The 26,978-nt window shown below is 47.2% G+C and overlaps 1 protein-coding gene across 2 annotated transcripts in view; it reads left to right on the forward strand.

Moving 5' to 3' along the window:
• Window positions 1-26,978, forward strand: part of BRDT (bromodomain testis associated) — a 212,624-nt gene that overhangs the window by 11,019 nt on the left and 174,627 nt on the right. For both annotated transcript variants that reach the window (XM_075322321.1, XM_075322320.1), the window contains exon 2: window positions 3,425-3,652. In XM_075322321.1, coding sequence (XP_075178436.1) covers window positions 3,464-3,652 — 189 coding nt within the window. In that variant the 5' untranslated portion in view covers window positions 3,425-3,463. The remainder of the gene's footprint in view (window positions 1-3,424; window positions 3,653-26,978) is intronic.

A 26,978-nucleotide genomic window follows, 5' to 3' on the forward strand; every position in this document is an offset into this window, starting at 1 on the left:
TGTGTCACTTACTGAGCTGTTTGCTGTCATTTTGATAAAATCACTGTTTTTTTCTGCTGCAGGTCTAGCAGTTATACAGAGCTCATGGATATGCTGGTCTCATGACAGCACGCCAAGTAGTCCTGTAATGATAATCTGGATTATTTCTGGAATCAGAATCTTTGCCCCTACATTATGCTGCTCTCAGATTAGGTGGCAAAAATCAATGATAAATGCTCAGAAGACAATATATGAGATGCAAGTCATATATATGTGTATGAGTGTGTATATATACACACATGTACGTTTTGATAAAATCACGGTTTAATCAGCAGTATCATTACAGGACTACTTGGCGTGCTGCCAGGTAATCCATCATTTCCATGAGCTTTGTATCATATCCACACATATCCAAAAAGAGTTTTCCGTGATCAGGAAAAAATATGGACCAATGAAAGGGAATGTCGTAAAATAGTAAAAGGCCCATTACTTATAGCAGCCTGTTTTTCAGAAATGCTGATCTTTGTTTACTGTGCTACAATAATGTTGTGCGCGAACACACACACAGATCAGCAGTGATTCCCCACACGTCATATTGAGGGTGCAATATGGGGAGATAAGGTATGCACACCAGTGACTATGTAAGAGGAATACATGAAATAGCAGAAACTGCTGTGTGAATACTGACATGAAAAATCCAATAGCTATATGCAAGATAATTTCTCTTGATTCATATGTTCATGGCAGTAATGCAGGTTCCATTTTTCACATATTCACTCTTGCATATAGCTATTGGATTTTTCAAGTCAGTATTCACACAGCAGTTTCTGCTATTTCATGTATTCCCCTTACATAGTCACTGGTGTGCATACCTTATCTACCCATAGTGATGTTTTTTTTAGGTTTTTGCCCAGTTCGGACTTAGAATCATATTGAGGGTGCAAGGCTGACTGGGGTCATCACACAGTATTCCCCCCCCCCCCTTCCCCTCCAAAAAACACACACAATGTCCCCAGTCACCCAATGCTGTCACAACCCACCCACTCTGTATGATGCTAAAAGTACCTCCACAGTAACTGCTCCCCCTCACAGTATGATGTCCCTACCACACCCATTGTCTCCACAGTGCACTTTACACAATGTTATGCCCCCACGCAGTATGATGCGGCTCCCTGTATGATACACACTACAATGTCACATGATGCTCTCCAAGTATATTAACTGACAGCCTTCCACACAGTATATAATGCCCTCCCCACACAGTGTGATGCAAAAAATCCAAAACTCTGTTCATTGTTTAAATTAAGACTCCCTACAATAGGCACGATCCAGTGAAGTCCTTGCAACTGCTGGGCTGAAACTGATGCACTGACCACATGTTCCCCACGGAGCCTCTGTTCCCCCATTGTATTAAACTGTGTCTGCACCTAATTGTCACCGACCCTCCCATTTCCTCAGTCTTATGGGCATCACTTCAGCCACATTATCTGCCTCTATTAGCCATACAGCATTGGAAAAGGGTGAAATTTGCACTTACAGTGGATGCAGAAAGTATTCAGACCCTTTAAATTTTTCACTCTGTCTTTCATTGCAGCCATATAGTAAATTCAAAAAGAGTTCATTTTTTTCACATTAATGTGCCCTCTACACCCCAGCTTGACAGAAACCCGACCCAGAAATGTAGACATTTTTTCAAATTTTTTTAATGAAGAAAAACTGAAATATCACATGGTCATAACTATTCAGACCAATTGCTCAGACACGCATATTTAAGTCACATGCTGTCCATTCCTTGAGATGGTTATAGTCCTTCATTGGAGTCCAGCTGTGTTTTTATTAAATTGATAGGACTTGATTTGGAAAGGCGCACACCTGTCTATATAAGACCTCACAGCTCACAGTGCATGTCAGACCAAATGAGAATCAAGAGGTCAAAGGAACTGCCCAAGGAGCTCAGAGACAGAATAATGGCAAGGCACAGATCTGGCCAAGGTTACAAAAAAAAAATTCTGTATTACTCAAGGTTCCTGAGAGCACAGTGGCCTCCATAATCCTTAAATGGAAGAAGTTTGGGACCACCAGAACTCTTCCTAGACCTGGCCGTCCAGCCAAACTGAGCAATCATGGGAGAAGAGCCTTGGTGAGAGGGGTAAAGAAGAACCACAAGATCACTGTGGCTGAGCTCCAGAGCTGCAGTAGGGAGATAGGAGAAAGTTCTACAAAGTCAACTATCACCGCAGCCCTCCACCAGTCAAGCCTTTATGGCAGAGTGGCCGACGGAAGCCTCTCCTCAGTGCAAGACCTATGAAAGCCCTCATAGAGTATGCAAAAAAAAAACAACAACACATGAAGGACTCCCAGGCTATGAGAAATAAGATTCTCTGGTCTGGTGAGACGAAAATGGAACTTTTTGGTGATAATTCTAAGCGGTATTTGGGAAAACCAGGCACTGCTCATCACCTGCCCAATACAATCCCAACAGTGAAACATGGTGGTGGCAGCATCATGCTATGGGTGTGTTGTTTTTTTTTCTGCTGCAGGGACAGGACGACTGGTTGGTTGCAATTGAATGAAAGATGAATGCAGCCAAGTACAGATATGTCCTGGAAGAAAACCTCTTCCAGGATGCTCTAGACCTCAGACTTGGCCGAAGGTTCACCTTCCAACAAGACAATGACCCTAAACACACAACTAAAATAACAAAGGAGTGGCTTCAGAACAACTCTGTGACCATTCTTGACCGGCCCAGCCAGAGCCCTGACCTAAACCCAATTGAGCATCTCTGGAGAGACCTGAAAATGGCTGTCCACCAATGCTCACCATCCAACCTGACGGAACTGGAGAGGATCTGCAAGGAAGAATGGTAGAGGATCCCCAAATCCAGGTGTGAAAAACTTGTTGTATCATTCCCAAGAAGTCATATGGCTGAACTAACTGAAAAGGTGCATTTTCTCAATACTGAGCAAAGGGTCTGAATACTTATGACCATGTGATATTTTAATTTTTCTTGATTCAAAAATTTGCAAAAATGTCTACTTTTCGAATTTTATTTTTTTTTCTTCTGTCAAAATGGGGTGCAGAGGGGTACATTAATGAGAAAAAAAATGAACTTTTTTGAATTACCAAATGGCTGCAATGAAACAGTGAAAATGAAAAGGGTCTGAATACTTTCCATACCCACGGTATATCTGCAGTAAAAATTGACATTACTGCAGTTTGTGCATGATATATCTTAATCGTCTTGCATTTTGGCAGCACTCTAAAACACATGGGATTTTTTTGCTGACATATACACACACACACACACATCAAAAAATGTGCATTATGGGAACTTAGCCTAGCCTAAGCGTCGACATGTTTGAGGAGGTCTCGATTTTTTTTTTTTTTTTTTTGCGGTTTAAAAAACTTTTACCCCGTATAAACTTTTTTTTTTTTTTCTTTTCAGGGGAATGTTTGCCGTAGAAGTAAACTGCTTTGCTCCATTATGTCAAGTAGACAGCTGCACTTATCAATCGTGAATCCGCCTCCACCAGAGCACATTAATCGCAAGAAAAGCGGGCGTCTCACTAACCAGCTTCAGTACCTGGAGAAGGTGGTGTTAAAGGCGTTATGGAAGCACAACTTTTCCTGGCCATTTCAACAGCCTGTAGATGCTGCAAAGCTGAACCTCCCAGTAAGGGTGTAATTATGTCACTTCTATTACTGATACCTATGTTTACTGATACTTGATTAAATGCTTGACAAATGAGATTCTAATTGTGCATTCGGATGGGCCAAAGTAGGACCAATTTCGACCGTCAATGGATCACATAAAAGTTGTTGGTCACCCGACGATTGACTATTTTGGGTGGTCGACTGCGCTATTACACTTGTCTGGAATTTGTTTTTAAAAACTATGATTTCTAGAATACACCCCCCCCCCTCCCCCAGGTGCTGGCCAGTATGGTGTGTTAAATACAGTGGAACCGTTAGCTGGTTTGCGAGCATTTCGCTATATGAGCAAAGCTTGCTGTAAATAAGCTTTGCCGTACGAGCAAGTACTCACCGCACACACTTCCGGTTCTGTATTGTATGTATAATCTTTCTTTATTAAATAATTCACAACAAAAAGACAAAGAACAGAAAGAGAAAAAGATCATCAGTATCATCAACATGACGTATACATCTTGTTAAAGACTTAAGCCTGCTTTACACGCTTCAATAGATCTTTCAATCCGTCGTCGGGGTCAAGTTGTAAGTGACGCACATCCGGCATCGTTCGTGACGTATTTGCGTGTGAAACCTACGTGCGATCGATATTGAACGCAAATACGGTGATCGCATACACGTCGTTTATTCCTCATACATTGGACGTTTGGTAGTACGAAACTAGTCACTTGTAACGTGTGACATCCCTCATACGATTTTGGTGTCTGAGGCTATGTGTGCAGGTGTGCGCTCTGCACCGCAGCTTAAAAAAGGTCCGCTTCAGAGCGCAGCTGAAAAGCTGCGTTCTGAAGCGCCTCACAATGTCTGTCATTCACTAATCTCTGTCAGTCCGTCAATATCTCTGTCCCTCACTCTCTGTCCATGTCAGTCTATCCCTCTTACCCCCTCTCTCATATACTCACCGATCCCCGATCACCGGCGCGGCGCTGCACGGCGTTCACACTGCTCCGGCGGCTTTTACTGTTTTGAAAAAGCCGGCCGCCCATTAAACAATCTCTTATTCCCTGCTTACCCCGCCCACCGGTGCCTATGATTGGTTACAGTGAGACACGCCCCCACGCTGAGTGACAGGTGTCACACTGCACCCAATCACAGCAGCCGGTGGGCGTGTCTATACTGTGTAGTGAAATAAATAATTAAATAATTAAAAAAACTGCGTGCGGTCCCCCCCAATTTTAAAACCAGCCAGATAAAGCCATACGGCTGAAGGCTGGTATTCTCAGGATGGGGAGCTCCACGTTATGGGGAGCCCCCCAGCCTAACAATATCAGCCAACAGCCGCCCAGAATTGCCGCATACATTAGATGCGACAGTTCTGGGACTGTACCCGGCTCTTCCCGATTTGCCCTGGTGCGTTGGCAAATCGGGGTAATAAGGAGTTATTGGCAGCCCATGGCTGCCAATAAGTCCTAGATTAATCATGTTAAGCGTCTATGAGACACCCTCCATGATTAATCTGTAAATTACAGTAAATAAACACACACACCCGAAAAAAATCATTTATTTGAAATAAAAAACACAAACATATACCCTGGTTCACCACTTTAATCAGCCCCAAAAAGCCCTCCATGTCCGGCGTACTCCAGGATGCTCCAGCGTCGCTTCCAGCGCTGCTGCATGGAGGTGACAGGAGCTGCAGAATACACCGCCGCTCCGGTCACCTCCACGCAGCTAATGAAGACAGCCGTGCGATCAGCTGAGCTGTCACTGAGGTTACCTGCTGTCACTGGATCCAGTGGTGGATGCAACGGTGGCCGCGGGTAACCTCAGTGACAGCTCAGCTGATCGCGCTACTCTCCTCAGTTGCTGCGTGGAGGTGACCGGAGCGGCGGTGAGTAGCGCGATCAGCTGAGCTGTCACTGAGGTCACCCGCTGCATCCACCGCTGGATCCAGTGACAGCGGGTAACCTCAGTGACAGATTAGCTGATCGCGCGGCTGTCTTCATTAGCTGTGTGGAGGTGACCGGAGCGGCGGTGTATTCTGCAGCTCCGGTCACCTCCATGCAGCAGCGCTGGAAGCGACGCTGGACCATCCTGGAGTACGCCGGACATGGAGGGCTTTTTGGGGCTGATTAAAGTGGTGAACCAGGGTATATGTTAGTGTTTTTTATTCCTAATAAAGGATTTTTTCGGGCGTGTGTTTATTTACTGTAATTTACAGATTAATCATGGAGGGTGTCTCATAGACGCCTGACATGATTAATCTAGGATTTAGCGACACAGACAGAGCCGCAGCATGACAATGAAGTCGGGTGAAGTTCACCCGAGTTCATTCTGACAGTGCGGCTCTGTCTGTGTCTGCTGTCATCTGCCATTCACCGCTGCTACATGGCTGTCTGTGTCTGCTGTCAGCGGCCATGTAGCAGAGCTGAACGGCAGATGACATAGTAAAAACGCATCCCTACACATTACACACGCTTGTCAAGTCAATAAATAAAAAAAAAAAAAAAAAAAAAAAGGTGCCCAATGCATGCGTCACAGAACACATGATCTAAAGGATCGCACACAAAATTGATCAATTTAACATAGACTACTAACGCACGTGTGACAGCAAATGAACGACCTACGTGCGATCTCATTCAATCGCATATGCGACCTGGGCGTGTCACATCGCATACGAGATCGCATACCTAATTGTAAGGTGTAAAGCTGGCTTTAGATTGATTTTCATCCTGTATTCCTCATATTATTGCCACAATTATGCCCTATATTAACTAACAACTTATTGTAGCTAAAACTACTATATATTCTTACATTTGAAACAGAAGGAATACTTATACATCAGTTGTTGTAAATCAGTTTTTCACATCATGTGGGGAATCTGTTCTGTGTCCACACCTTTACATTGAAAAAATTCTAATACCCCACTGAGGTTATATGCACTTCCAAACTTTAATTTTTTGATCAAAAGAAAAGCAAAAAGTAAGAACGAGGTAAGAAAGAGTAAAACTGAAGAAAAGAAGGGTAGTATTAGAAGGGTGCACAAGAATGGCCAAGGGGAAGGGAAGGAAAGCTAGGAGAGACAGGTGTCAAAAAGGGTTCGATAATCATTAGTATCCTTATATAATATCCATGGCGTCCATATTTTCAGGAACCTTTCCGTATTGCCTTCCGCTTCTGCTGACAGATCCTCCATATGAAGGATATATGAAAATTCCTGCTGCCACTCCCCCAAGGACGGAACATCCATTGATCGTCAATGTCTGGGTATCACTGCCCTTGCTGCCGTTAGACAAAACTGTAATAGGCCCTCCTTCTGGGCTCTGAAGGACCCAGGAAGCACGGTTCTGTATTTTAACTGCGTTCTGACACATACATACATACATACATACCTTCCTTCCTTCCTTCCTTCCTTCCTTCCTTCCTTCCTTCCATTCCATTCCATTCCATTCCATTCCATTCCATTCCATCGCCGGCCTCATGGTTCTTGTAGTTCGCTGGTACAGGATGTGTATCGGGTAACCATTGCGACGAGGGAGGAACTTCCGCTGTCAGCCGCTACTCAAAGACAGCGCGCTGACCAATCAGAGGCAAGCGGTTCTGCCTTTGACGTCAGCGCTCTGGCAGCAAAAGTTCCGACGTCGGTCGCGATGGTTACCAGATACACATGCTGTACCGGCGGACTACAAGAACCGGGAGGCCAGCGATGGAACGGAAGGTAAGGTGAGCATAATGTGTGTGTTTGTGCCATTCCACACATGCACAGTAGGGGACCAGGATGGGAGATGGAACAAGTTGTGGGACGAATTGTCTGAGCTTCCATTGTTTCCTATGGGAAATCTTGCTTTGCTAGACGAGTAACTTGGTTTACAAGCGCACTCCCAGAACGGATTATGCTCGTAAACCAAGGTTCCACTGTATTTCTATATTAATATTAGGGCATCTGTAAGGTGCCAGAATGCAGATTGACTTTTCTTGAACATGGGTTTTCTTTCTATAACGGCTATGGGGGGTATAGCCATATATGAAATACACAGTAGGAAAATTCATACCAAGCCGTTCAGATTTGTGTGCAGAAATGATGTGGATTCACTGCCGATTTCAATAATTGAATTGCAAAGTGTTTCCTTTTTAAATGAATTTTAGAGAAAAAAAAAAGTAATGCCTTGTTATATGTAGCTATATATGTGTATAACAGCCTAAGGTGGTTGGGGTATGCAACAAGATTCTCACTTTTTAGTGGTCTTTTTTTAATTTTGTTGTCATGCACTTCCCTTTCTTTCCTTTGTTAGACCAGAGGTCCCCAAACTTTCATACCATGAGAGCTACATTTAGCTCCCACCCCCTCACAGTTGTGATACCCAGAGCCCCCACTACCAGTATAATGACACAAAGCTTTTCCGCAGGCAGTATACCAAGCTCCAGGGGTTCCTACCTTACCCCCAGTCATGTTTGATAAAATTGGTGAATTTTTAGGCTGTCTACTTTACACTATTCTTCATTACACTTCACTTAGATCATACACAAATTTTGGCAGTGTTCCATTTTCCAGAAAACCCACCCCTTCACTCTAGATTCCACACCCTCTTGTTAAGTCAGAGGTGTCTCAAACACCTAGTAAATGAGGTGCAAGGCATTTATAGGGCATCTTGTCAGCACCGAACGATTAAAGTACAGGCACTCGGTGCATCATGGCGTGGCCAAACATTTTAGTGCACCCTCCACTTGCTTGCTTTCCCTCCACCCCTTTCTTAGATGGTCCTGGCTTAATAGAGCCAGAGAAGGGCAGTGATAAGATCCATCCTAATTCCCTGACATACATTCATTTATATTCTACCTGCTGTAAATGCTGCTGTTCTCCTGAATCTGGTGATGCATTTTTTTTTTTTTATTTTTTTTTTTCTGTCCCTCTCCACACCTGAAGATTAGCTCCATTTTCTCGGTAAACAAATCTAGTCTTTTTAGTCCTCTTTTAGCAAACATACCCATGTAGTGTTCAGGTCTGCACTTATTTGGTTAACGAGGCCGGAGGCCAAATGGTAGAGCTGGAGCAAAAAGAAAACCGTTGCAAGATTCAGGAGAACAGTGGCATGTACACAATGTAAAAGTTTTATGTAATAGTTTTAACAATCTTTAAGGCAAGGGAGCTTACATTTCTGATTGTTTGATATTGGCAGAAAAGGCCCCATCACACACAACGAGATCACTAACGAGATCGTTGCTGAGTCAGTTTCTGTGACGTAGCAATGATCTCGCCAGCGATCTCGTTGTGTGACACCTACCAGCGATCAGGCCCCTGCTGTGAGATCGCTAGTCGTTGCTGAAGGGTCCGGACCATTTTCTTCAAAGGGGATGACCTGCTGGGGCAGGACGCATTGCTGTGTTTGACTCCTACGAACGACCTTCTAACAACCTCGTTGACGACTGCAAGTGCTACGCCCCTTTTCGAGGTATGAATTGTCACACTAGCTGCTGTGTGACAGGGTCCCAACGCCCGCCGAGATCGTTACACAGGTCACTCATCGTTACTGCATCGTTGGTAATGTCTGACTGTGTGACATCTTACCAGCGATCCTTATCCGGTCGTATTATTGTCGGGATCGCTGGTAAGTCGTTGTGTGTGACTGGGCCTAAAGGCCTGTTTTCTGTTTAAAAGTTTTGCTAAATAAGGCCCTGTGCGCACTGGGAAATTTTCTTTTCTTAAGAAAAATCCGCACCCTCTGGCAGAATTCCGCACCCGCGTCAAACGCGTTAAAAACGCACCTGCAATTTTGCCGCGGGTTGGTCCCTGCGGTTTTTTACCATTATCTATGGCAAAAACGCAGGTACCTGCAGAAAAGAAGTGACATGCTGCTTCTTTTTTGCGTTTTTTTTTTTTTCTGCGTTTTGGCTGCGTTTACAACTGCACTGTGTCATTGACAAAGTGCATGCATTCTGATTCCCCAGCAAAGTCTATGAGAATCATGCAAAATCTGTGCGCACTATGCTTTTTGAAACATAGCGTTTTGATTGTCAAAAATTTGTCAAAAACCCATGCATTTGAAGAAGCAACATGTCAATTGTTTTTGCCATTTTGGCTTCGTTCTACACCCATTGAAATCAATGAGTTGTAGAAAATCACTGCCAAAATGTGAAGCAGTGCGCTTGCATTGCATTATTGTTGCGATCCGCATGTTTTTGTTAACATAACAAAGGCAGGTCTTTTCTCTTTCTCTCTCTTTCTCTCTCTTTCTCTCTCTTTCTCTCTCTTTCTCTCTCTTTCTCTCTCTTTCTCTCTCTTTCTCTCTCTTTCTCTCTCTTTCTCTCTCTTTCTCTCTCTTTCTCTCTCTTTCTCTCTCTTTCTCTCTCTTTCTCTCTCTTTCTCTCTCTTTCTCTCTCTTTCTCTCTCTTTCTCTCTCTTTCTCTCTCTTTCTCTCTCTTTCTCTCTCTTTCTCTCTCTTTCTCTCTCTTTCTCTCTCTTTCTCTCTCTTTCTCTCTCTTTCTCTCTCTTTCTCTCTCTTTCTCCCTCTTTCTCTCTCTCTCTCACACGTGAAAGACTCACCTTTGATCGCAAATCCCCTGAGTGACTGCAGTGAGTCGGGTGATCAGCTGTGCTTTCACTCAGGTTACTCGCGGCCACAGCTGCAGTCCCCCACCTGAAAGTGATGGCCGCGAGTAACCTCAGTGACAGCACAGCTGATCGCGCTACTCACTTCTTGCTGCATGGAGCTGACAGGAGCGGCGGTGTACTACTGCCGCTTCTGTCAGCTTCCGATGTAGCCGCGTAATCACAATGAAGTCGAGTGAAGTTCATTCTGATCACGCGGCAGTGTCTTGCAGCCAGCCATACTCTTTTTGACAGTGCGGTCCCACTCGGCTCTGCTGCAAGTCTATGGGGATGTTGCAGAGCCGAGTCGGACTACACTGTCAAAAATGTGCGTTCTGGATGCTTTTTCCCACTCTGTCTATGGCAGAGAAAGCATCCCGAACGCATGAATTCTCCAGGAATGTGCGCACATTGCGTTCTGCCGAATGTGTCTCAGAACGCAGCTTTTTCGGCTGCATTCTGAGACGCACAGGCAGTGACTTACACGCTGCGGAATTGAACGCAAAGTGCGCACATGGCCTAAGGACTCACCTGGAGTGTGTGTGTGTTTTTTTTTTTTTTTTTTTTTTTTTTTTTTTCTCTCTGCGTACTAGATCTATCTATAGTTTTCACGGCTAGCAGTCATACCTGTGATTAGTGTATGGGGCCATTCACATGTCCATAATTTGTCATCGACCGTGCGGTCCTGAGAAAATCGTGGAGACTAACCACATTTTTTGATTGTGGTTTGTGTTTTTTGGGGTTTTTTTTGTTTTAAATCTGAAGAGCTAATTGAATTCTTTGGGTTAGTGCAGTCCCATTTTGACTGACTGTCAAAATGCAGAAGGTGGAGAAACCATACGAGAAAAACTAATGATGACACTCGGACCACACGCTGATCAAAGTGTGATCCAAAAAACTCTGTCCATTTTTCTCATGCATGGAAAAATCGTATATAACCTGAATGAGGCTTTATTATGACACATGCTGTACTGCCATCGTGTGACTTTGTGATCTATTGGTGAATCGCGTTCGATAAGATCCCAGTCCTGGTTCCAGATGATGGAGATATCAAAGTTTCACTCTGATCTAAACTGTGAGACACATTTTGCAGTGATCTTTTACCTCCTTGCATCACTTATGGGACTCTCTATGGAGTACAGGCCTGGTTAGGCCGGGAACCCATATCCGGCTTTTCGCCAGTTTGACGGATGCGGCGCACGCCAGTACAGTATGATACACTACAGTGGCTGCGCCGCAACGTCCGGGTCACATGCTCCGGTCACATGACAACATGTGACCAGCACTTGTTGCACTGCCAGTGTACTGTATACACTGTACTGGCATGCGCAGCATCCATCAAACCGCCGAAAAGTCGGATATGTGTACCTGGCCTTACTATTGTAGCTTATACTATTGGAGGTCTGGTATTTGTCTTAAGGACCACAAGTTTGTTTGACAAAAAGAAAAAAAAAAAATATATATCAATGTATGAATGAAGAGTCATTTGTTATGTCATCTCTAAGAGCTGTTACTATGTCTTGATCTATTCTCAAGTGATTTTCTCACTCTGTACATAATTAGTTGGTGCTGGAAAAGTAACATCCAGATGATACCAGCCTTTACGCTTCATGTCCATTTTGGCAGTAATTGACTTTACAGTATACACAGATGACCCCCAATTCAACTCTTAATCCCACTTTCTGATTTTGATTCCTTCTTTATTACAGGTCACATTCTTAAGCTTTACGTGCCATCTAGCGATTAGGCCTGCCAATCCAATTCTAGAAAACTTTTACCCCTCCTAGTTGTATGCGGCGTAAAATGTGTGAAAGGTTCTATACGAAAAACACTATAATTACCCGCATACTGGAACTTATGGCCATACACGATTTGTCACTTTAGTGTCTTATTAAAACCACAACTTGTCTATAAAGATTATGTAATTCACATTAATTGTCTGGCTTTTGACAACTTACCCCAATTAGTCTGTATTTCTCAAATGTGAAGAATAACTGACCAAGGGGTAAAGATAGAAAGGTCACCATGTCGGTCTTGCAGCAGCTGAAGTATGTAATCACGAGCTACCAAGACTGAGCGTTTAACTAAATGGTGATTATTAAAATAAATATTGACCATTTGCTTTAGAAGACTTTTAGCAAGTATTTAAAAGGGATTTTCTCAACCATTGGTGATGTGCAACTCCTGGCACCTCCCACATACCTCCTATCTAAGTGGAGACTGTAACGTGCAGAGGCTCCTTGCGGCTGCCTTTCAATACTGTGTCACCTATAGCTTTGACATTTCAGTATGGCTTCAGTCACTTAAAGGAAACTTTTACAGCTGATTCATGTAGCCTGAACCACGGGCGGCATAAATCGGAGTGCGGCTCTGTCATTGCAGCCATCTTAGGGTTATTTTTCTGAAGATATTAAGCTATTTCTTGGCCTTTTAAACTTTTAAATGTTGGCTTCTTCCCACCCCCTCTCCTCCTAGATTGAATGATCTCTCCCTTTTAACTGTGTATACTTATATGTGAACACGCGTCAGTCAAGGGGATCGGGGCAATAAAATGGAGAAACCCTGTCCACCCTCCCCTGGATGTTTTCTGTGCATGTATGGCTAGCTGCGTATGGGCGGAGACCCAAACTACCCAGTTAATGTCTTCAGTTGGGGTTCAGGTCAAGTCCAGGACCCAAACTGAACTTTATCAAGAGCCTGGCTGCACCAACCGAACTTGCACGGGTCTGCACATCTCTAGTAGAAACTGCCTGCTTGGTTTTTTTGTTTTTTTTTGTTTTTTTTTTCCCTTCATGATCCGGCCAACTTTTTTCATCTCCAACCAGCATCACCAGCGGCGGACTGGAGTACCTGGGGCCCACCAGGAAAAATCAATCTTGGGGCCCACCAGCACCATGCAGTTACCGTACTGTATATAGCAGGGGTGGGATTCAAATTTTTAACAGGTTCTCTGTAAACCCCGCCCATTTGAAAACCACACCCATTCTGTAACCACATCCATTCTCTTAGCCACACCCATTTTCACGCAATTTCCTCAACCAAAAAATACAAGTAATTTTAAAGTAAAATCTCCTTCCCCTCCAATACCTGCACTCGCCTGTCCAGCACCAGTTGTTCCAGTCACTGTCACTCTTATTGTATTAAATGATTTTTCTACAGTTTTTTTAAAAATTATTACTAAAGGAGCCCTGCTAAAATAGGAATGGACGACCTTCCCCATGCAGATCTCATCCCATTATGGCCTCTTTTCCCCTACACATCCCATCCCATGTGGCTCCTTTCCCCCTACACATCCCATCCCATTATGGCCTCTTTCCCCATACAGATCCCATCCCATTATGGCCTCTTTTCCCCTGCAGATCTCATCCCATTATGGCCTCTTTCCCCTGCAGATCCCATCCCATTATGGCCTCTTTCCCCAGCAGATCACATCCCATGTGCTCCTTTTCCCATATAGCTCCCATCTTATGCGGCCCCTCTCCCCATATAGCCACATATAGCTGCCATCTTAATGCGGCCCCTCTCCCCATATAGCCACATATAGCTGCCATCTTAATGCGGCCCCTCTCCCCATATAGCCACATATAGCTGCCATCTTAATGTGGCCCCTCTCCCCATATAGCCACATATAGCTCCCATCTTATGTGGCTCCTCTCCCCATATAGCCACATATAGCTGCCATCTTATGTGGCTCCTCTCCCCATATAGCCACATATAGCTGCCATCTTATGTGGCCCCTCTCCCTGCATCTTCGGCTCACTGTGCGCTTACCTGCTCCAAGCACCGGTGGCCTCTCCTCTGTCTTCCATCCTCCGCAGCTCCCTGCACACTAAGGGTATGTGCGCACTAGGTGTTTTTTGTGCGTTTTTGGCCGCAGAAAAACACACAAAAATGCACCCGGTATGTGCGCACTAGGTGTTTTTTGTGCGTTTTTGGCCGCAGAAAAACACACAAAAATGCACCCGACCACGTTTTTGGCTTCATTTTTTGCTCACTGCTTTTTTTATGCGTTTTTTATCAGTGAACAATGCCATTAAAGATTGTTGAAAAAAAAATCTGATGTCATTTCCTTCAATATGTTCTTCATTCTCCACTAGTGTATGCAGGAGAGCAGACAGCTGCAGAACTACAAGGCTCAGCATGCTCCATCCAGGACTGTATGCAGGAGTTTTTTGCCCTCCAAAAAAATAACGTGGGCTTCGCCATATTTTTGTATGCTAGCCAGGTACAGCAGGCAGCTATGGGCTGCCCCCAACCCCCAGCTGCCTATTTGTACCCGACTGTGAACCAAAAATATAGGGAAGCCCTTTTTTTTTTTTTTTTTTTTTTTATTTCATGAATTTCATTAAATAATTAAAAAAAAAAATGATGTGGGCTTCGCCATATTTTTGAGTCCAGCCAGGTACAACTAGGCAGCTGGGGATTGGAATCCGCAGTGCAAGGTGCCCAAGCTTTCTGGGCACCCCCTCTGCGAATTGCAGTCCGCAGCCACCCCAGAAAATGGCGCTTTCATAGAAGCGCCATCTTCTGGCGCTGTATCCAACTCTTCCAGCTGCCCTGATGCCGGGTGGCTCACTGGGTAATAATGGGGTTAGGGCTAGCTGTATATTATCAGCTGGCCCGAAATTCATGGTGTCACGCCAATATTAGACATGGCCACCATGAATTTCTAGTAAAGATAAAAAAAAACACAACACAGAAAAATATTTTTATTAGAAATAAAACACAACACAATTAGTGACTCCATCTTTATTGAAATAAAGAACCCCCCTCCGCAGTAATCCTGGGTCAGGGTCCCTCGCCGTCCAATCCGGATCCAATATCATCTGATCGTTTGCTAGAAGGCAGAGCGATCAGATGATGTGTCAGGATCAAGGATGTGAATTCCATGACACAGCAGCTGATTGTATAAAAGCCGTTTATACAATCATCTGATGCATCAGTGCAAAAAAAAAAGAAAAAAACCCCACACACTTCTGTGCAGGCTCCTGTCAGACCGATGGATGCAGGACTCGGCGGTAATCAGCTGATAAAGTCTCCTGACTGCATCAGCTGATAGTTTAGCCGGCCGGGTAGTAAAAAGCCAGCGTCACCGCTGTCACTATCACTGTCAGCTGATTCCAGGTGACCCTGCTCGCTCCCCGGGCCCCCGCACCCTCCCCCAGGGCCCCCGCCTTCTATACTCACGTGTTGCTGCAGCCAGTGGGGTGACGCCGGTCCGTCCTCCGCAGCGCGATGCTGCCAGCACCTGCACAGGAAGGAAGCAGTCATCCCTCTGAGACTGCCTCCTCCTGCAGTGTCGCTGCGCAGATGAGTCAGAGCCGCGCGGCACTGACAGTGACAGCAGGCAGATCGCTCTCCCTGCTTGCCGCTCCAGAGGGAATGGGATTGTCACTAATCATATCGGCAATGTGCCGATATGATTAGTGAAATTACCGGCCGGGGGGGCCTCTCACACACATCCATAGGGGCCCAAGGGGCTCAATCATATCTCATATACAGTACTTGTATTGCAAGCTTGTGACGGAACTTTTGACCTCCAGTCAGACGTTAGTCACAAGATAGCGCCGCGGGAAGGGAGCAGCATTGTTAAAAAGTGAACACTGCAGAGGCCAAAAACTGTAGCTTTAAAGCACCACTCCAGTGCTGAAAACTCCCCTACAAACTCTGTAGTCCAGTCAAAATAAGGTTTGACCCGGAACAAATTCCAAGAAAGCGTTATGTTTTTTTTTGTTTTTTTTTTGTTTACTATATGTGGGTATATTCCAAAAATTGATCACCACAAAGGTCCTAACTATGACGTCATAAGACGATGACAGCCATCGCACTAAAAATAAGAAATATTTCCCTATTTCAAAGCTGTAGGTTACAGAAGACGAGTTTGCATTTTTTTATACTATATATTTTCATATAACAATTTTTATACAAAGTTTTTTTATACTAACTACATGGACAAGTGAGGTCATGACGTCCTCAATGACGTCATGACATACATGTACATTTCTAGAAATTATAGAATTAATACACAGTGCATTTTAAGACCTACTTTATCACTGAATAACTGTGTCAGGTCAATAGTCACTATTTTCATCATCAAAACAAGAATGCCACGGAGACACCATCACATGTTTCTCAACGCTGGCAGGAAACTAGACAGGTCTTTCACTGGGAAGGAACAACCATGGGAAGGGCAGTCTCCAGTCAAGGAGACCACTTATGCCAAACATGGTATCCATCCACAGACAGCTGTTTCGGGGTATTTGCCCCTCATCAGTGTGGAGTAGGAAACTGGCTAGTGGGAGCAATGCCTAGTAGAAGACTACATGGGTAAGGGTGGTTGACCTCTTGGAGATCAACATCCAACACCGCAGAGACACCATCATGTGTTTCTCAACGCAGTGACACTAGAACAAGGCCCCCTGTGAAAATATGCAAAACAAGAATGCCGCGGAGACGCCATCCTTGACTGGAGACTGCCCTTCCCGTGGTTGTTCCTTCTCGGTGAACAATGCCACCATCGCTTTACACCCAGCGTCTTCAATCTCAGCTAAGTTTTTCTTAGGTGTGGAAAACATTTTAGCACAGCTATTTAAGACAGAGTCTCTCTTCAAAACCTTGTGTAGACCGAGTTTTTTTCCGATTCCAAAAACCACGGAAGTGGTATCGCAACCCGTGAATGCATGCAGGAACAGAAGACTGCTGTAGACATGGTTTCCCAGGAACTTCTTCATAACCTTAATGTTGTATACTGTTGCAGGACTCCCTTTATCCGAGTAGAAATAAAGCTTGTTGCCATCGCTGGTTGACGCGTGATGAAGTAACAACACCAAAAGATCTGTATCTTCGCCAATGAGACTAGTACTTTTGTTGGATGACATTGACACTGCTGCCTTAACAATCTCCACATCTGCATCCCCTTCTGATTGTATTACGTGGCAACCTTTGTCATTCATGCGCTGTGAAACAAGATTGATAAGAGACTGTTTGTTCTCCACATTCGAAAGGAAGTCCTCCTTTTTCCCGACAAATTTCGTTCCTTCAGCAATGTTCACTTTGTTCCTTGCTCGATTCTTTTTGTGCTGTCGCTGATGGGTAATGTCCTTAGTATTTGATGGTTACATTGGAGGACCAAACACTATCGTAGCCTTACCATAGTGCTTTACTGTGAAAGATGCATAGTCTTCAGCGATTGAACAATATGTCTTTCCTTCTGACCACTTCAGCCTATGGAGAAGAGAACCTCCGTCAAGAACATAATGTTCCACTTCTGGTACATCCTTGAGTTCTGCGTCATCTGAACTCTGTTCTTTTATAGCAGCCATCAGTTGTGCTTTGTTTGCTTTGCGTAAGAGATGTTTTGCCTCAAAGAGGGATGGTGGGTTTGGTGAAAGTTCATACGCCATCACCTCATCAAGGGATAGATCAGCAGTTTGAGACACCGCAAGAAACCTTTGGAACAAGAGAGCGGGGTCTATTTTGTCCTTAGCAACGTCAATTGCCTCACTGGATGCCAGGGTCTTGGCTTTCATTGACCGCTTGTACTTAACTGAAAACAGTGATTGACCCTCCATTGTTGCCACTATTTCTCTGCCAATGGTGAACAGGTTATGGACATTCACATCCTTATTTGCATTGACACCGGTGATAATGTTGCGAAGAGACACTTCATCAGAGAAAGGTAAAAAGGTCTCGAGTTTATCTGCAATTTTCTCCAGGTCTTCACGATCTCTTCTTGTCCTTTGACGTTCTTGCCTCCTTGTGTTGTTCACTGGTGACAAAGCTCTGCCGAGTGAAACCCTGCATTGCATCACTGTAGGAAGAGGACACTGGCACCCAGAAGGCCCTCTGATGCTCGGACATTCCACTTCCTCTGGTAAAAGAAATATCATTATAAAAGAAATGATAGACACTGAAAGGCGAGTCGCCTTTTAACATTTTACATCTTTGGCGGCCATATTCTTTGACGTTACATTTGGACCCTTTGTGGTAACCATATCTTGGTAAACTTTTAGTATGTTTGTTTTTCCTTACATGTAATACTACCAAAAAAAACAATAAAACGCTTTCTTGGAATTTTGTTCAGGGTAAAGGTGTGTGTTTTTTTTTGTTTTTTTTTTTTTGTTTTTTTATTTGGATTTTGACTGGACTACTGGAGTGGTTCTTTAAATAACATTTTGACTTCTTCTAGTTTTCTAAACTTTAACATCTGTAGCGTTGCAAAATAAGTGGCTGTCATGCTCTGGAGGAGTGTAATGGGGGGATAGGGATGCACAGCCAAATTAGACAAAAGTGCCCATATTATGTGTGCTCTTTCCTCTTTTCGCTCTGGAGGAGTGTAACTAGACGTCTTTTATTACTTCTCAGATTTCTGTCACTGGCCATTTCCTACATGGCATGATCACTGCTGACACTCTTTGCTATACCTCAACTATGGATATGTAAGGAGCAGACATGTCCAGAGTGAACTTCAGGAAGATTCCCTCTTTAAAAAAAAATTCTGATCCAGTTCACGATTGCAATTTGCTTCACATTACAGAATAATTGAACTTTCTTTAACGTTCCTATGGGAGACCCAGACCATAGGGTGTATAGCTACTGCCTCCGGAGGACACACAAAGTACTACACTCAAAACGTGTAGCTCCTCCCTCCCAGCATATACACCCCCTGCTAGCCAGTCCTAGCCAGTTCAATGCTTTGTGTTTCAGGAGGTCACACACACATGCATTCTCTGATTTTGATTTTTGATTTTTCCTTTTGGATCAAAGATTTGGAAGAAAAGCGGGTCCAGCTGGACTCCCGGCATGTCCCTTCTCACCCCACTGTGTCGGCGGTGCTGCTAAGGTTGATTTTCCAAGGCTGGAGCCTTCTCATGCCGCGCTCCTTCAACATCCTTTTCAGGCTCTGGTTTGAAGTGGGAGCCAACACGGTCCTCACTGCTTTGCAGGAGACCGGTCTCCATCCGCAGCCCTTTTTCAGGATCCTGCTGGACGGAGCTATCACCCCCCAGGGACCTGGCAACCTGTGTCTCACAAGCTAAGTATATGAGACGTTATTACCACAGCAAGTGGTCTTTCCAGGGGTCCTTTATATTTTATTTATTGGGGGAGTGTGTTTTATGTTTGTGTTAACGTTTCCGGCCGGTTCTCCAGTTTTCACTGGAGAACCGCGCCGATGGTGCCTGCACGCCGGCCGCATGTTTTACTCTAGGCCCCGGCTTCGCCTGAGGCCTAGTTTCGGTTTCCACTGCCTCTGCATGTCAGTCAGGCAGAGGGACAGTGTGGCTCCGCCCAGCGGCTGTGCAGCACAGGGAAGGGACACTCCTCACTGAGGAAGGATTCCCTCCCCTGGCTACCTCATTTGCCGCTCTCAGAGTAGGCCCCGCCCCCTCTCCTCGCTCCGGTCGCCATTTTCTCAGCGTTCTCTGTGCCTGCATAGGCACAGAGATTCCACATTGTGACAAGTGGGGGCCTGGGCTGAGGGACTGGAGGGCACAGAAATGTCTGTTTAAACGATCTGGCAGCCACAACCTCCGGTTTGTGCAGCTGCTTATTTTATATGTTTATATATGCTGGGGGCCATTCTAGGAGAGGTGGTCAAGGAGTGACAGAGCCCCCACCTCTGCAGCATGTCTCACAGAGCGAGGCTGCAAGGCTGTTTTTATTATGCACTGCATGTAGTCTCGTACGGCTGTACCGAGCTCATATAACACAGTGGCTCCTCAGCCTGGAGGCTCATTAGTGGTCCCTCCAGCTGCTCCGGCTTCGGTGGCTGACCCCTGGTTTGGCAAGAATCCCCTATTTCCAGGGGTCGGCTGTCCCTGAATCTGCTGAGCATGCAGCCCCCTTCTCAGGGCGTTTTCTGCTACAGTTCGCTCCGCAAGGCTCACAGAGGACTCTCTTCTGGTCTCAGACCCCGTCCTCCTGACAGGGAGACGCAGGGTCCCCTGTCCTCCCCGTCCCGCAGCTCTGATTACGAGCTGACTCACTGGACGAGGAGGATGTCTCTACCAGGGGCTCGGACGCTACTTTACCGTCCGTAGGTGACGCAGATGCTAATGAATGGATTGCGTCCATTATACTTGTACTGGACCTCCATCCGCCTGTATCAGGGGAGTATTCCCCGCTGGCAGAAAGGCATCAGTATACCTTTAACAGGACAAGGAGTGTGTTCCTTAACCACTCCAGTTTTCAGCCCACTGTGTCCAAGCCCACAGCCTGTCCTGTCAGACCCCAAAGCGGGGTTCGGCTGCCTGTTTCCCCCTCCCATCAGAGGTGGTCAAGGAGTGAGCTCATTCGCCAAGGGTGGTCCCTCCGGTGTCTAGACTTTCAGCCCGGATAGTTGTATCAGTGGCTGACGGCACCTCTATAAGGATCCCACGGTACATTAATTTTGTACTGGACCTCAATCCGCCGGAGTTACCTTGCCTAGGAGAACACAATGTGTGTTCCTTAACCACTCCAGTTTTCAGGCCACTGTGACCAAGCCCAGGGTCCGCTCTGACAGTCGCTTCCCATGAAGCGTGATTCTGAGGACTGTTTTTCCCTGTCCACCAATGGTGGTCAAGAAGTGGGCTCATTCACCTCAGGTGGCTCAGCCCGGACCATTATGTCAGTGGCTGATGGCTCCTCACTTAAGGTTTTGCGGTCCGCCAGGTTGTCCTTCTGGCCAAATCTGTATGGGGGCGGCAGGAGCTTCGTTCTCCTCAGCTTTACAGCAGTGCGGGTTTTTTTTGTAGCCTTCTCTGCTTCTCTAGAGGAGATGCATTCCCTCACAGGGACTCTATGCCCGAAATGGTTACCTGAACTTCCAGACTTCAGTCTTTTCATCCTATGCCATGTCTGCCATGCTGGACACCGCACGGCGGTGGCCTTGGCTACTTTCTCTAGTCCCTTCCACGACAGCATAGGAGGTTGTCTCTCCACGCCCTAATTGGGACAGGAAGTTCAAGAGGTTTAAAAGGACCCTCCCACCTCCCACAGCCAGTGTCTTTCCTGTCCCCATGGGGCATGGAGAGGTTTTGTTTTTCTCCTATGCTGTGGTGGCCGGCGACCTGCAGTATATTTTTTTTTTTTTTCCCCCTATTACCTTCAGCCGGACAGCATCGGTCGGGCCTTCACCGCTCCTCCCTTGCTGTTCCCTCACGCTGTGGGGGACCGCTGCTCCAGCCTTCCGGATCCTCCTGAGGGGTGATGCAGGCTGTTGAGCTCCCCGGCCGGCGTCCTCCCTGAGCCGCCGGCCGCTTCCCGCATGCACGCTGCCGGAGCGATCCGGAAGTGCTCCCGGGGGCGGGACTTCCGGTCTTGCGGACTTCCGGTCGAGCGCTTACGGTTTGCGGAGGCAGCGTGGAGGCACGCCGACAGACTCGGCCTGCCCAGGACCGGATGCGGGAGGCGGGGAAAACGTGCACCGTCACTGGGGTGGCAGGCCCTTTTCCATAAGGGCTGCCACGAAGACATCAGATCATGGTAAGACCGTGCTCCCTGTCATGTCTTCCGCTGCCTCTGCAGAACCCAGTGTGCCCCCTGCTACTGTGAGTATGGAGGGGAATGGTCCCTCGGACATAGGTCTCATCAGTTGATTATGGCTCTCTGCTCTGTGTTTCTAGGAGGACAAGGCCACCAAGAAAACTGACAGAAATGAGAAATCAGAGAAGCCTGAGAAGTCAAAAAAAAAAAACTGACAAGTCCGATAAGCCTGATAGACCTGACAGAGTGGACAAAATTAAAAAATGTCCCATCTGTATAAAGAAGCTCCCTGCAGTATGGGATAAAAAGCTTTGCCAGCAATGTACGGACCAGATTATTAGGGCCGAACAACCATCTCTGATAGATGAGTTGCGGTCCATGATGAAACAGGAGATTAGGGCCTCACTGGCTTCTCTCCCTGTTCCTGGCCCTGTTCCTGGCCCTGTTCCTGGCCCTGCTCCTGGACCCTCTCCTCCAAAAAAGAGGAGACTCCAGTCGACCCCTTCTGATCAGGAGGACGCTGATTCCACCTCTGAGGGTCCTGATGACGGAATTCCATCTGGGGGGTCTGACCAGTCCTTTCTCTTTCACTCAGAAGAGTTGGGGGATCTTATTGAGGCAGTTCGGAGCACGATGGGTTTAGAGGAAGTGCAGTCTCTTCCTTCAATCCAGGACGAAATGTTTGCTGGCCTGAAGTCAGTCAAACGATTGGGATTCCCAGTTCATGCCAATATATTGGATATTGTCTCTCAGGAATGGGAATGTCCTGAGAGGCGGGTACGGAGTGACCTTAGACGCCGGTTTCCTCTGGAACCTTCGGGACTACATTGGGAGATCCCAAGGGTGGACGTTCAGGTGGCTAGGGTAGCTAAGCAAACGGCTCTTCCTTTTGAGGATACTTCCCAACTGAAGGATCAAATGGATAGGAAGGTAGAGGGCTTGATGAAGCGGTCCTGGGAGGCATCGTCTTCCTCTATTCAAGCCAACATTGCCTCCACCTGCGTATCCAGGTCCCTAATTAGGTGGTTAGACCAGTTGGAGGCTCATATTTCACAAGGGACCCCTAGGGAGGAATTACTAGAATCCCTTCCCTTGCTTAGGAAGGCTACCTGTTTTCTGGCAGATACCTCGGTGGAATCTGTCCGCCTGGCAGCCAGGACCTCGGTGCTTTCTAACTCTGCCCGACGTGCCCTCTGGCTTAAGGCCTGGAGTGGAGACTCCACCTCTAAAATGAGGCTTTGTTCCCTTCCGTTTAAAGGGGATTTAGTGTTTGGGCCTGCCCTGGATGATATCCTGGACAAGGCGACCGATCGTAAGGCCTTGCCCGATCCTAGACCTAACAGGAAGCGGTCCTTTCGTCCCTCGATGCCTCAGGCCTCCCAGCCCAGAGGGAAAGGGAAGGCAGGCAGGTGGAGCTATCCCAAAGGTAGAGGGAGAAACATCCTCATCCCTCCACATCAGCAACGTCCTCAGCAGGACAAACAGTGACTCGGCCCGGGTGGGGGGAAGACTCTCAGCGTTTCTTACCCAGTGGCAGTCCATAACCTCTTGCCAATGGGTTCTGAAGATCATCTCGGACGGTCTTCTCATAGAATTCCTTTCCCCCCCCTCTTCCGGGTCTCCGAGTCACTGCGCTGGCGTCACCGAGTTCACAGACTCTGTTGTACACAAAGATTATAGAGCTAGTACACTCGGGGGTCGTTTCCCCAGTCCCGAGTCAGGAAGAAGGGGTAGGACACTACTCCCGTCTCTTCCTGGTCAAGAAGCCATCCGGCGACGTCCGTATAATTATCAATTTAAAAAGTCTAAACCGTCAGGTCAGGTACCGGCGGTTCAAGATGGAGTCAGTGAAATCAGCTATTCCCCTGATAGGTCTACACCATCAGATGGCCTCTATCGATCTGAAAGATGCCTACTTCCATGTACCCGTCCATCCGGGACACAGACAATACCTCAGGTTTGCGGTACTTCAGGGGGAGGAAGTACTTCATTTCCAATTCAATGTACTTCCCTTCGGGATCTCCTCAGCTCCAAGAATCTTTTCCAAGATCATGGCAGAGGTGGTCGCCTTCATAAGATTGCAGGGTATCTGTCTAGTTCCGTATCTGGACGACTTTCTTCTCATGGCTCCGTCTGCTCCAACCCTCCGGAACCATGTGGAGAGGTCTTTGGGAATCCTTCGGTCTCTGGGATGGATTCCCAATCTCAAAAAATCACAGTTAACCCCCTCCTCCACTCGGCAGTTTCTCGGAGTGCTGCTGGACTCCGACAGACAGGCATCCTTTCTCCCAGAGGGCCACAGGATAGCTCTGTTATCCAAAATATCAAAACTCCGCAGGCAGGCTCGCCCGACGCTTCGAGCGGCTATGTCGGCCCTGGGTTCCATGACATCCTGCATTCCCTCGGTCAGGTGGGCTCAGGCCCATTCTCGGTGTCTCCAGGATCATATCCTGGCACATTGGGACAGACTCCCGTCATCCCTAAACAGAAGGTTTCGCCTCTCGGGGTCCGTCTCCTCATCCCTTCTCTGGTGGCTGAGTCCCGCCAACCTGCAGGTGGGGGTTGCCTGGACTCAGAGTCCCCTGGTTACACTGACCACAGATGCCAGCCTACGAGGATGGGGGGCAATGGTGGCAAATTCCCCATTTCAAGGGGTCTGGAGTCCTTACGTCAGTTCCCAATCCTCCAACTACCGGGAGCTCAGGGCAGTCAGGGAAGCCCTCCTTGCGGCTCAGGACCTCGTCCGGGACTCTCACGTCCTGGTATATTCAGACAATGTCACTACGGTGGCACATCTCCGACATCAGGGCAGTACACGCTCGGGCGCCCTGAAATCAGTGTCCTCCCGAATCTTTCAATGGGCAGAACACTCGCTGCTCTCCCTTTCTGCGGTCCATCTGAAGGGCTCCCTCAATCTTCAGGCGGATTTCCTGAGTCGTCGGGATGTTCATCCGGGGGAATGGAGCCTGGATCAGGCGGTGTTCTGCTCTCTAGTGGCGAGGTGGGGTACACCAGAGGTGGACCTCTTTGCCTCGGCAGGGAATCGCAAGGTCGCAACATATTTCTCCCTGAACCCAAGGGACGAGGCGTTGGGGGTAGACGCTTTCTGTCACAGTTGGTCCTTTCGCCTCGCTTACGCGTTCCCCCCCTCTTCCTCTTCTCGCACGGACCCTGAGGAAGATCAGAGACGAGGGGGTCCCAACTATACTGGTGGCCCCTCTGTGGCCCCGGAGGAGTTGGTACAGCCTGATCCTGACGCTAGGAATCGACGGCCCAATCCTCTTGGGTTCGGACCCAAGCTTACTGTCGCAGGGTCCGATTTTCCATCCGGCTCCTCAGAAACTCAACCTGGCTGCCTGGCTTCTGAGGCCCGGGCACTGAAGGCCCAAGGGCTTTCTGACAAAGTTGTGGCTACACTGCAGAAGAACCGTAAACCTGTGACTAATAGTATATACAACAAAATCTGGAAGAGATTTTACTCCTGGTGTGGTTCTCGGCCTCCTGACCCTCTTCGGCCTAATATTGCGCAGATTCTGGACTTTCTCCAAAGTGGTTTAGACTTAGGTCTTAGGCCTAGCACCCTGAAAGTTCAGGTGTCAGCACTCAGTGCGGTCTTTGACATGGCTCTGGCAGATCATCGTTGGATCCGTCGGTTCTTTGTGTCCGCTAGTAGACTCTGTCCACGTCAGAGGGTCCTGACGCCTCGCTGGGATCTCAATGTGGTCCTTACCGGACTATCTCGGTCTCCGTTTGAACCTCTGTGCTCTTGTAACATTCGTTCCCTTTCTCACAAGACTGATTTTCTTGTGGCTATTACATCTGCTCGCAGAGTCGGCGAACTTCAGGCTTTGTCCGTTAGGGAACCTTACCTGACCATCAGAGATGACAGCATTGTTTTTCAGCTGGACCCTTCCTTCCTTCCCAAGGTGGTTTCGGATTTTCACCGTTCGCAGTCCATCGTCCTGCCTTCCTTCTGTCAGAATCCTCGGACTCCGGGTGAGGAAGTGTTTCATTCTTTGGATGTCCGTCGGATAGTGTTGCACTACCTAGAGGTTACTGCTTCTTGGCGCCTTGATTCTAACCTGTTCATCCAGCCCTTTGGCCGCAATAAGGGCAAGAAGGTGGCTAAGAGTACAGTCGCCAACTGGATTGTGCGAGCAATTAGAGATGCCTACCTCGCTCAGCATCTCTCTCCGCCTACTGGATTCACGGCGCACTCCACCAGGGCTGCCTCTGCCTCCTGGGCCGAACGGGCAGGGGCCTCCCCTGAGCAGATCTGCAAGGCGGCTACGTGGTCTTCACTCCATACTTTCACGAAGCATTATCGTCTGGATCTGGATTCCAACAGGGATTTGGCCTTTGGCAGGAAAGTCCTGCAGGCTGTGGTCCCCCCCTAGGTATCAATTCTTTGGTATTCCTCCTATGCTGTCGTGGAAGGGACTAGAGAAATAAGAATTATTCTTACCGATAATTCGGTTTCTAGGACCTTCCACGACAGCAGGTAATTCCCTCCCCTATGTATTCATGTATTCCTGACTGTGTAGTACTTCTCATATGCTATGGATTCTTTGTAAGACACTGGCTGTGGGAGGTGGGAGGGTCCTTTTAAACCTCTTGAACTTCCTGTCCCAATTAGGGCGTGGAGAGACAACCTCCTATGCTGTCGTGGAAGGTCCTAGAAACCGAATTATCGGTAAGAATAATTCTTATTTCCTCGCTATCCGCAGGCTCCTGTGGCTTCGGAAAGGGAAGGCAGATGCTTCTATAGAAGTTCCTTGCTGGGCTCCCTTTTGTTGGGACCAGTCTCTTCGGAACCAACTGGATGAAATTAGGGAAGCTCTTGGCGGGGAGAGTTCTTCCTTGCCACAAACCTAAACCAGGGAACCTGTCCAGGGCAGGAATCAGTTGAGGTTTCGGTTGTTTTCGTTCCTCCATCTGATCGTTCTCTAAGCCCTCGGCCTCGTCCACTAGCTCGGCCAAGGTTCATAGACCCAAATGGCGCTCGAAGCTGCGTCTTCACAAGACCGCAGGAGATGCTGCCACTGAGTCAGCTTCCTCCGAGCTATCTAGCCACGCCAACAACGTCCTTGGTCGGTGGCAGGCTCTCCCACTTGGCGACGTATGGTTTTAATACGTCTCCGTTCAGTGGGGGCGGGATTATATCTCCCATGGCTACAGGATGGAATTCTATCCACCCGCCAAACAGATTTTTTTCTGTCAACTCCCCCCGGCTCCAAGGCCGCCGCCTTCTCACAGGCCGTGGCATTTCTTGCAGGCCAATGGAGTAATTGTACCGGTT

The sequence above is a fragment of the Anomaloglossus baeobatrachus genome, chromosome 8 (genome assembly GCF_048569485.1).
Source record: "Anomaloglossus baeobatrachus isolate aAnoBae1 chromosome 8, aAnoBae1.hap1, whole genome shotgun sequence".
NCBI lineage: Eukaryota > Metazoa > Chordata > Amphibia > Anura > Aromobatidae > Anomaloglossus > Anomaloglossus baeobatrachus.